The 12,121-nt window shown below is 42.6% G+C and overlaps 1 protein-coding gene across 1 annotated transcript; it reads left to right on the top strand.

Moving 5' to 3' along the window:
- The first annotated feature begins 2,657 nt into the window (after positions 1-2,657).
- Positions 2,658-4,265, top strand: LOC126728483 (uncharacterized). Its single transcript, XM_050434296.1, has 3 exons — positions 2,658-3,012; positions 3,592-3,689; positions 3,783-4,265. Exons 1-3 carry the CDS (start codon positions 2,658-2,660, stop codon positions 4,263-4,265), a joined length of 936 nt encoding a protein of 311 aa, XP_050290253.1.
- Positions 4,266-12,121: the final 7,856 nt, after the last annotated feature.

The raw sequence follows: 12,121 nt of genomic DNA, 5'->3' as shown, positions 1-12,121 counted from the left end.
AGAGATGTGAAGCAGCTAAAGAGAATACTGGGTCTTGAATAAACGAAATCAAAGGAAGATTTCTTTATGGCCTTAGAAGTTGGCAAGGAAAAAAAGAAGGAGGCGCTGAACCAACGTTTTTGGGCTGAAAAGACCAACATTTTTGGGCTGAAAAGAGCAACGTTTTTGGGCTGAATAGAGCAACGTTTTTGGGCTGAAAAAGGGCAACACATTTAAGAAAAGAAAGAGGCTCTGAAATAAAAGACAAGAAGAAAGTGGCGCTGAAACAGAAGAAACAGGAAAAAAACGCTGAAACAGAAAACAAAAAGAAGAGGGCTAAAACAGAAAAACAAGAAAGAGGCGCTGAAGCTAAACAAAGAGGGCTGGAACAGGAAAAAATGCTGAACAGAGAGGGCTGAACAGATAATTTTTCAGCATTTATTTTCCTTAGAATCTTCTCAGAAAAATGATGGTGAATTCGTTTATGTTGAATTTGATTTTTAGCATGAACTAAATTTTCTTTATTCTAGGAAAACGATGTAATCTAGTTCCGAACTATGCTCGCTTTTCTATGTTAATTTGAACAATTTCTCTTCATGTTTGTCTGATTTTTTTTAAGCTTATTGCTTCTAATTAACTGGCCATTAATTAGATGATTTTAATCTTGTGATTTGCCGTCGAAAGAGGGAATTATAGGATAGATCTTGAATATTTCAGCATAGATAAATATAGAGATCGAAAGACTTGTATGAACCTATGTAGTATTAAAATAGTTGGTCTTAATGCTTTCTTTCGCTATTAAATTGCATACTCTTGTGTAAATTGATGAACAAGAATGTTTCCAATTGACTGTCGAAAGAGGCTTTTGGAAGAGTTTGGAGATTGCTAACAAATAGAGAGAATTAAATTAAATTAGCTAGATGAGTAAAGCATAGTGAGGGATTATGTGAAATCGATTTCCTAGAAGTTTCTTTCTCATTAAGTTGATTTTCAAATAACATCTTTCTTTTCCTCTATGTATCTTTTAATTAAATTGATTTTATTTTAAATTCCAATTACAAAAACCTTAGTGACTTCTCTAGATAAAATCGAGATTAGCATAATTTTGGTATTTGTCAAAAGTAAGTTACCAATCCTTGAGGACGATACTCTTCTCATCACTTTACTATAAAACTATGATACTGTGCACTAGCAGTTTTGCACCAATCAATAACCAAGACGTGTTCGCCTGGAGTCATGAAGACATGCCAGGGATTGACCCCTCAGTCATGGTCCATAAGTTAAATGTGTCGCCATCATTCCCTCTAATCCGACAAAAGAAACGAGTCTTCGCCAAGGAGTGGGACAAGGCCATAGCTGAGGAAGTTCAAAAGTTACTAGAGGCAGGTTTCATCCGGGAAGTATATTACCCCAACTGGTTGGTAAACGTCATCATGGTTAAAAAGGCCAATGGAAACTGCAGCATGTGCGTAGATTTCACGGACCTCAACAAGACTTGCCCTAAAGACAGCTACCCACTCCCACGGATAGATACCTTGGTAGATTCGACTGTGAGACACCAGCTCCTAAGTTTTATGAACGCTTTCTCAGGCTACAACCAGATCAGGATGGATGAATCTGACCAAGAGAAGACCTCCTTCGTTACAAGCCAGGGATTATTCTGCTACAAGGTGATACCTTTCGGACTCAAAAATGCTAGGGCAACCTACCAAAGGCTAATGAACAAGATGTTTGCACACCAAATTGGTAGAAACGTACAGGTTTATGTTGATGACATGTTGGTAAAAAGCCTGCATGAAGTTGACCACCTAGACGACCTCAGGGAGACATTTGACACACTCCGATCATTCAACATAAAGCTGAATCCAAACAAGTGTGCGTTTGGAGTGATGGCCGGGAAATTCTTGAGCTTCATGGTGTCCTAAAGAGGAATAGAGGTCAACCCAGAGAAGGTGCGGGCCATAATGGAGCTAGAGCCACCTAAGACGGTCAAGGAGGTCCAAAGTTTGAACGGAAAGATTGCAGCCCTAAACAGGTTTGTCTCAAGAGCGACGGATAAGTGTCTACCATTCTTCCGCACTCTAAGGAAGTCATTCAAGTGGACGGATGAATGCCAGACGGCATTCAACAACCTAAAGGCATATCTCTCATCTCCACCGTTGCTCAGTCCATCCATGCCGGGAGAAGAGCTTTACCTATATTTAGCTATTTCACAAGCTGCTATAAGTGCAGCTTTGGCACAAGAGGAGGATGGATCCCAAAAACCAGTCTACTTTATTAACCGAGCATTCTGAGGGGCAGAAGAGAGGTACCCTCAGATGGAGAAGTTGGCTTTCGCATTGATAATCGCAGCGCGAAGACTTAAGCCATACTTCCAAGCGCATACCATCGTTGTCTTGACTGACAAGCCGTTGAGAAAAGCTATGAGTAGCCCAGAAGCAGTAGGAAGAATGTCTTTGTGGGTAGTAGAACTGAGCAAGTTTGACATCCAATACTGCCCGCGGACGGCCGTAAAAGGGTAGGTAGTAGCTGACTTCATCGCCGAATTCACCCTCAGAGACAGCCAGATGGCGGAGGAGAAATGGCAATAGAATATCTATACAGACGGATCTTCGAATAAACGAGCCAGATGAGCCAGCGTAGTGATCCAAACACCAGAGGGAGATAAGATCCAATGTATGATCCGACTGGATTTCCCCACAACCAACAACGAGGCAGAATACGAAGCCTTGGTGTCTGGGCTAGACCTCTCAAAGGCCGCAGGTGCGGAAAACATAGTCGTACACTGCGATTCACAGGTGGTAACAAGTCAGATCAATGGGGATTACGAGTGCAAGAACGATAGAATGAAGAGGTACCTAGAAGAAGTAAAATACCGAATCGGCAACCTTGAAGTCAAATTTGTTCAGATCCCAAGGGAAGAAAACGAATGTGCCGACCATTTAGTAAAAGCTGCATCAGCCGGGTTTATGCTTGTCCTCGAACAAGTATTATCATTCGTCCAACTCTCCTCACTTATCGATGACAGAATAAGTATGCAAGAAGTAGACTCTGAATGCAATTAGACTACGTTGTTGATGTCCTACCTAAGAACCGGCGTGTTACCGGACGAAAAGGGTGCCGCAAAAAAGTTGAAGGTCCAGGCATCACGGTTTGTGCTGATAAAAGACGTCTTATATAAAAGAGGTTTCTCTCGACCGTACCTGAGGTGTTTAGGCCACGAGGAAGCAAATTACATAATGAGAGAAGTACACGAGGGTATCTGCGGAAACCACTCAAGCGCGCGATCATTAGTACACAAGTTGATCCAAGTAGAATACTACTGGCCTACAATGCTGAAGGATACGCAAGCTTATGTCAAGTCCTGCGACAAGTGCCAGAGATTCAGCAACTTCATAAGACAACCGTCCGAAGAACTGACCCCTATGACGGCACCTTGGTCATTCGCACAATAGGGACTTGATATCATGGGGCCATTTCTGATGGTGATCAGGCAGCTAAAATTCCTGGTAGTTGGCATAGACTACTTCACTAAGTGGGAGAAGTGGAAGCCTTAGCCACCATCACGGAGAAGAACATCCGAAGTTTTGTCTGGAGAACTATCATATGCAGGTACGGGATACTTCTCTGACAACGGTAAACAATTCGACAATAGCACGTTCAGAGACTTTTGCTCGGAACTAGGGATTAAGAATCACTACTCGTTGCCCGTACACCCGCAAGCAAATAGGCAAGTCGAAGTCACGAACCGGTCCTTGCTCAAGATAATCAAGACCTAACTCGAGGGGGCAAAGGGCATCTAGCCGGATGCACTACTAAGCGTCCTATGGGAATATCGGACCACGGCAAGAACACCCACTGGAGAGACACCATTTCGACTTGCATATGGAACTGAAGCTGTCATTCTCGCAGAAGTGGGGCTCATGAGCTACCGGGTGGAGAGCTACGATGAAGATAAGAACGAAGAGGCCATGCGCCTCCAGCTCGACCTAGTGGACGAAGTCAGAGCAGCAGCAGAGCAGAGGTTAGCACTTTATCAGAATCTCATGGCAAAACACTACAACACCAAAGTGAGGCATAGGGACTTTCAGGTCGATGATCTTGTATTACGGAAAGTAATGGGTGCCGCTAGAGATCCTTCGCAAGGAAAGCTCGGCCCCAACTGGGAAGGACCCTACAGGATCGTGTCATGGCAGAGGAAGGGCACCTACCACCTCGAGACGATGGACGAACAAAAGCTGCAGCACTCATGGAACACGGAGCATCTGCAGAAATACTACCAGTAGAGATAATATGAGAGAAACAGCGATGATCCCCAATTTCCCATTTATTTTTTAGCTACAGTTACTAGTTTTCTTTTAATAATTTTTTTGCTACAATATTTTGTGCCTTTTTAAGCCCAAGGGGGCAGGTACTTTTCCTATTTCCTACAAACGCATTTTCTTTTCAAAGAGGAATTATTCAGACACAACTGTGTTTTTCTACTTAAATTCTCAAAAAAGGATGGATAACCGTGGGTGCAGATGACTACCAAAGTCCACAAAGTGGACAGATCACCCACAGGGTGAGAATATTTACAAAATCCACAAAGTGGACGGATCACCCAAAGGGTGAGAATAATTTCAAAGTACACAAAGTGGACGGATCACCCATAGGGTGAGAATATTTACAAAACCCACAAAGTGGACGGATCATCCAAAGGGTGAGAATAATTTCAAAGTCCACAATAATTTCAAAGTCCACAAAGTGGACGGATCACCCACAGGGTGAGAATATTTACAAAGTCCACAAAGTGGACGAATCACCCACAGGGTAAGAGTATTTACAAAATCAACAAAGTGGACGGATCACCCAAAGGGTGAGAATAATTTCAAAGTCCATAAAGTGGATGGATCACCCACAGGGTGAGAATATTTGCAAAGTCCACAAAGTGGACGGATCACCCACAAGGTGAGAATATTTACAAACTCCACAAAGTGGATGGATCATCCAAAGGGTGAGAATAATTTCAAAGTCCACAAAGTGGACGGATCACCCACAAGGTGAGAATATTTACAAAGTCCACAAAGTGGACGGATCACCGACAGGGTGAGAATATTTACAAAGTCCACAAAGTGGACGGATCACCCACAGGGTGAGAATATTTACAAAGTCCACAAAGTGGACGGATCACGCATAGGCTGGAAATATTTACAAACTCCACAAAATAGACGGATGAAAAATAAAGTCCATAAATACACGGGTGACGACTAGCCCATAAGACGGACGGGTAACAACTAGTTCGAAATGGATGGATACCAGCCCGTCAACTACACGAATCACCCCGCTACGTGAAAATTACAAGGACGGTTCATCCAAAAATTAAAACTATGCAAGTCCATAAAGATGGCCAGTTCTCCTTTCTAGCTTAAGAGGATGGATATTTATGCAACTTTCAAATGATAAAGATTGATAAAGCAGGCATAAAAATTGTGAAATAAAACATTGACGAATAAAACCCTTAAAGGGTAATTGTTTAAATACACAAAATTAAGGACGGATTGTTCTAAAAAAAAAAAAAAAAACTATCTACTTTTTAGGGTCGGCATTTTGAACGTTCTTTGCTGGAGCTGACTTTCCGTCACCTTGAGCGGCTCCTCAGCAAAGAGGTCATCTGTGTTCTCTGAGGTGACGGGCAGGGCAGACGTCTGGCCTAGATCGTCGACATTTATCATTGACACATCCAGTTCAGGGTAGACTCTCTTAATTTGACGGAGCACGTCATCAAAACCTTGCAGGAATGAGTCCATCAGCTCGCCCAATAAAGCGTCGGAATCACGGTATTCTCGGACTGCTACCTCCTTAGCCTGACGGAGCTTTTCCTTCAAGTCTTGGATTTCCTTTTCTTTGACCTCCAAGGCTTTCCCCACCTCATCCGTCTTCTGCTTAAGCTCCTTCCTTGCTTGCTCTGAAAGGTCAAACTTCTTCTTCATAGTGGACTTCCACTTGTGAAGTTGACCCAGCTCATCCTCCATCTGCTCTGCCTTTGCTCGCACACGATCCAGAGCCGCCTCATGGTTAAGACACCGATCCATTAGGCCCTTCATCATGACCAAGGACTAGAACAAACAAGTTAAACAGTGTTAGACAAAAACTAAGTAGAGTGGACGGGCTTAAATCGACGAACAAAAATTACCTGTGCAACAGCAAAGAGACCCGTCTCCCCCATTGCCTCCGTCGAGTGATTGCCCAAATCCTCATAGTCCTCCGACGAAATAATAGATGAAAGCTTCTCCAAGGCAAATTTGGAGTCGTCATGGAGGAGAGGAGGAGGCTTCTCTTGGCTTGTGGACGGGGCCTTCATTAAGCCCTTGCCAGACCCATGCTTTACTGGGGTGACGGTTTTCACACCCTCAGCCATCAACCCTACGACGGGTTCCAGAGAGACTTTTTGCTGCTTATGTGGACAGTTAGATTTGGACGAAGGTTTCCTTTTTGTCAACGAAGCCATCCCCTTAGGAACCACCTTGCCGGACTCTTTTTTCTTGATGGCCTGTGATTTTATCAGCGCCCTCCTCTTAGCAACGTCCATCTCTGTAAAGAAGGACGGATGGAGTTATTTATTTAGAGTTGAAGCCATTTATGCAAAGTAAAGGTTGACGAACTTATGTCTATGAATTCTTTCGTCGTATCTGATGGCTTCAGGAGTGGGTTCAGGATCGTCACAATACCAATGGATGGTGTTTGGATTTACCAACTTCACCTAAGTCCTTTCTTCCTACTTGGTCTTTTGAAAAATCTTCTCAAGGAAACTAAACTCCTCAATACTAACTTGTGGGCGCTGTCTACCTGTAGAGGAAATGGACGGTTAGAAGAAAGAATCATAACTGACGAATATAAAAAGAATTTACAAATTAGGATGGATACATACGAGATGAATGTAATACTCCCTAAGTTGTGTCGACGGGCATATACTCCGTCTCCCTTGGACAGCTCATCCACTCGTCACCCTCTAGGAAGAAGTAACGACTCTTCCAGTCCTTATTTGAGTCGGGTGTTTCAAAAATGACCTTCAACAATGGGCTCCTACTGACAAAACTATACATTCCCCTTGACCTGTCAATTTTGTCTGGACGGTAGCAATGAAGGAATTCACGCACCGTCAGCCTCCTAGCGCCGTTTGTCATAACAACATAGAGAATCTCCATTGCTATGAAGACCCTCCAGGCGTTTGCGGATATCTGGGTGACGGACAGACCCAAATATTTTAAAAGTTCTCTATGTAGGGTACTTAGCGGAAACCTAAGTCCTGCCTTCAGCATCTGCTGGTACACTCCGACACCTTCTACCCCCTCGTAATAACATTTCTCTGATATGTAGGGTAGATGGATTGGAATGTAGTCAGGAATTTAAAAGTTAGCCCTAAAAGTGCTAAAATGTTTTTCCTTGATGACGGATGTGAATTTATGCACCGTCCACTTTGGTAGCATGATGAACTCCTTAAGTCCATCAGCACCGATGACGGATCCCAATGGTTGATCCTCGCCGTCATCAGAAGTATCTTCTAGCTCAACCATCTCCATATCCTCATTTGTTGAGGACGAGGAAGAGGCGGACGGACTTCTCTCTTTGTCGGGACTCTCTGGGTCTTTATGACCAGATGGGTATACTTCCTCATATTCCGCCCCGTCACGAACTACTGACTGATTACTTGACGCACTAGACATTGCCTACAATTGACGACAAAACCTAAGACTGACAGATCTAGGAGTGTTAACGGGTGTGTAGGTCTAGCAAAATGTAAGCACAAATGCAAGACTTGTAAAAAATAATAATAACAATACTCACCACTATTTGAGTAACTGAAGGTCGACGGTTGTATAGTTAACGGGTACAGATGTACGACGGAATGCTCTAACAAGGTTGACGATGGTGCTCTGACAATATATTTTAGCTGAAAAGTGTAGAAATGAGGGAGGAGAAGTGTGTTATATATATGTGAAATGCACGGAAGAAGAAGTGACGCTTCGATCCAGTACAAAATCCAATCAAAAAGTGACACGTGGCATGCCTAATAAATGCTTGACAACCTGTCAACAAATGATCGCAATTCGTGTCCTCTTAGAGAACTGTCATCTCCAAGAATCTTCAACCATCAACTTCGGGAATCTTAAACCGTTAACCCTAAATAATCTTGGACCGTCAACCCCAAATAATATTAAACCGTCACCCTACTGGTTCGTCCACCTAAATCATGACGGACCATAGGGTGAAGGGGGCAGTTGAAGGGGTAAAAATTAGCATGATGAACCTTCACCACGTTGGGCCTGACGGATCCTAGCCCAGGGCCTAGCATGATTTAAAATACTTGTGACACACGTTTGAAATCCGATAGAATCCTAAAGGAAATCAGAATCCTAGTGCAAGGAGCATTCCGGAAGATACGCGCGTTAATGAAAGACCCTCTCTACAAGGAAATGTCTTGTCCATCACATTTGGGATTACTTAAGAGGATTCCTATAAGGAAAAGACTTCTACATCAAGGAAGAGAGGCCAACCTTCTACCACTAGAAAAGCTCCAATACCCTCACAAATTAAGGTACGCATAATTTACCCCTTTCTAGCACTCTAGAGTTGAGAATAGTTCTAACTTGACCTTCGGAGGGTATTTGGCCGACACCACACCGGTGCCCTCTGTTAGATCACTTTTTTCTTCTTGCAGGTTGTTAGTTCAAGCGTGTGAGAATCGTGTAGCTTATGGTGATTTTACGGCATCATCAGTGTGTATTAAGGTGAAATGGTTTGGACTCGGTACTTTTTCGGCTTGGGCCATTTATTGAGCTGGGTTCGGATTGGGATAAGGCCTTTGGAAAACTGGCTTGGGATCCTACATGAAGTGGGCTTAAGCGAACCAAGACAATTCTTCAGTGGATCGGACTGACCCACCTAACAAATAAATCAGCAACATATTCTGATATCTTTCTCTCAATCTCACTCTCTCTCTCTCTCTCTCTCTAAATCTCCAAGAGCTCAGCTTCTCACCAGGCATCACCACCTTCACAATCGAGATCCCTGAGATCAACCCCTCCTCTCTCATGATTCTGGACACATCATGAAGCTAGTTCACTCAGCAAGACTACCTACTAACCAATTCGTCACACAAATTAAACAAAAATAGGCATTCACAGAATACACACTGGATCTATAACTTCTGTTTCAACTAAGTTTAAATTTAAGTGTTTATCCAAAATTTTAAATTAATTACATTGACATATTAATATGTGTCTACCAATGCTAATCATTGTATTTTTTTCTATTATCCACGCCTATAACAGTTCAAACACATCAAAGCAGACATGAAAACAATGATATTAAAGTTAAAATAAAAATATGAAACCTCTAACGTGTAAGGTGGGACAATCAAAATACCTATAAGCTCTTTCAGCAATCACCAAATTACTTCCACTTCAACCTTAAAAGTCCTTTAGCAATTAAGCTTTCTTTGCCATTACCCTCAACACAAAGCAACAAACAAATCGATACCTTTTTTCCCTTAACTTCCAAACTATGCACTTTGCTATTATTGGGATTTGTAGACAACTTCTAAACTCGTCCTTCACTAGGCATGGCAGCAAATAGAAATAAAATTCAGTAGTAGCTAGTAGCAAGCCTATGTTTTTTTCTATCCACGAATCTTAGCTTCCATGGTTATACCAAATTTACCATTACGAAAAAATAAAATTTGCAGATAGATGGCAAGGCCAAGGTTAATGAAGGAGGAAACTCTGCCATGGCCGGGGCCAGGGCGGTGGTAGACTTGGCTTGGCAGTGGGCTGAGTGGCTGTAGTAGGCACCATTCAGTTTGGAGTTTAGACTGAGGGGTTTTCTGCGTCTAGGTCTGGAAGTATTCAGAGACCATCAGGTTCATGTATATGGTATGGTTCATGCCATGAATATCTACATATGAAATAAATTGAAAAGGAACGTTTAACAATGTTTCCTTCTTTTCGATCTTTTGTTTGTCGAGCGGGATGGTTAGATTTTTACTAACTTTCCCCCATTTTAAACCATAAATAAAATGATAAAATGACAACAACTCAAGAAGTGGCATAGAAATGTCAAAGATAAAGTTTATTATGGTTGTTGATGGCCATTTCGAAGGCCCAAGTGGAAGGGAGAGGCCCAGCAACACGGACAGAAAAAAGTTGGCAAACGGATAAAAAACCCATTAAGCCCAAGCGGCAGGAATAATGGATCACAGGCCCATGAGATGAACAAATGGGCCTTGAGGAGGTAAATGGGCTTAAAGGAGCTTGGAAAAAGAGAAAAAGCAAACCATGGACAGTATATGATGTGAAAAAGTGAGAATGGGCCATGATAGGCCCAAAGTAATGAAAGCAAAGAAAGTAAGGGGTTGATGGCAAGCCCATAAATCCCAAGGATGAGGAATAATGTAATTGGGCCGGGGAAGCCCAAAGAATTCAGTAAAAGCCCATAGGAATGCAAAGTTAAGAAAATGGCCGAGGAAGCCCAAGGAAAGCAAACGGGCTCGGGACACCCAAGGGAAAACAAATGGGACATAGGAGCCTGCCAGTGATGTAACCAAAAAAAACCAATGGCCGTGCTGGGCCATTAGGAGAAGAATAAACGGCAGGCCCAAAAAGGCCCAGCCAGATTGAGGCAAAACAATTTCGCAGCAGGAATGATAGAGTGGTATGGCAAGAGATGGTGGCAGGAATGTGGCTTGAAGAAAAGAAAAGCCCACCGTCAAGCAAGGCCCAACCCTAAATAGGGCAAGCCATAAAGGAAAGGGAAACCAGAAAATAGTAAAAAACGGACGGCAAACTGTGCAGGCCGACCACGGCAAACGCATGAGCAGTAGGTAGATTTTGGACATACATAGAAGAGAGGGATGCGCAAGACCCAGACCTCACTAGCCTGTACCCAGTCAATACATGACATGGTGAGGTCATGAGTCAGAGGTAAGAGGGCATGGTTTAGAAGTGGGGAAAGGGGAAAAACCTATTTTGAGGTTCCTACTAGGGCTATTTTGGGGGAAGTGTCCTGCTGAGATGACATACCACCCAAAGGAGCAAAGTTGAGCCGAAACCACTAGGTGCAAGCCATAAGGGACAGGGAGAGAGAAGGTACCCACACCATGACAGGAAAGGGTGCCACGGCAGACAAACAAACATAATAGTTTTCTTTTGTCTGGCGATGGGGAGTGGCACACAGACGGACCAGTGGTGGTCGGCAGGTACACCCAGACTAAACAAAGGTGGTTAAGGGTTAAAATAGTAAAATCCGGTCATGGCAGGCACTATAAAGAGGCCCTTGCCGTGTACAGGAAGAAGGACGACCAGCACTACGGTATTAGAAACTTGATAACTAGGAAATAGAGAACAAGTATTAAGAAAAAGAAGTAGAAAGAAAAAAGAGAAGAAAGGGGAATATTAGAAGAGAAGGAAAAAAAAAAGGTAAAGAGTTATAATGGCAAGCATGCACTAATAGGTTGATTCCCCTTTCTCCCTCTCAGAATCCTGCTCTCTGCCGGAAACAAAGAGTCTTCTTGTGTACCAACCATTCAGGTCTGTTTCTCTCAAAATGATTAATTTCCACGGTAAGATATCCTTGAGAGATTATTCACTTTGAGAAGAGGCGTTCTTCTCTCTTTGGTTTTGGTCCTGCGGATCAGATTTAATTTGATTTATTTCCTCTTTCAATCTTATAAAGTAATTATTGTTAAACTGTGATTATCTTTTCTTAAGTAGAGATTATCTGTTTACCTTAATAAAGATGTTAAAGTATTTTATTTTATCTTGTTATTATCATATCTGCATGTTGCAACCCATCTAAAATAGTTCTGCCCGTTGTAAGTGTGCTCCTGGTAGACGAGGCATAGTTTACGCACAAGCCAGACCAAATTGAGTTGCAGTTGGACCGGTCTCAACTCCCTTACTCAGAATACTTGGGTCTAGTACCGCAGGAGGCAGCCTAGCCCACTTTATCCAAAAAAGGCCCGCTACAATGGTCTTATCATGGCAATGTGCATTGAGTTTACAAAGATTTATGAAAAATTTTTAATTAAAAAAATTTATTTCAGAGCCTTTAGCTTAACGATACTCCCTAATATATCAATATTTAATAGAGATGTTCAAGGTTT

This window comes from Quercus robur, chromosome 5 (genome assembly GCF_932294415.1).
Source record: "Quercus robur chromosome 5, dhQueRobu3.1, whole genome shotgun sequence".
Classification (NCBI taxonomy): Eukaryota; Viridiplantae; Streptophyta; class Magnoliopsida; order Fagales; family Fagaceae; genus Quercus; species Quercus robur.
This window is presented reverse-complemented; position numbering and strand designations above follow the sequence as displayed.

What these genes read in the sequence shown, in the direction of transcription:
- LOC126728483 (XM_050434296.1), top strand. Translation starts at nt 2,658, where the DNA reads ATGATCCGACTGGATTTCCCCACAACCAACAACGAGGCAGAATACGAA. An exon ending in ACTTATCGATGACAGAATAA is followed by an intron (nt 3,013 to 3,591) that starts GTATGCAAGAAG and finishes TATCATATGCAG; the next exon opens with GTACGGGATACTTCTCTGAC. An exon ending in AGAATCACTACTCGTTGCCC is followed by an intron (nt 3,690 to 3,782) that starts GTACACCCGCAA and finishes AAGGGCATCTAG; the next exon opens with CCGGATGCACTACTAAGCGT.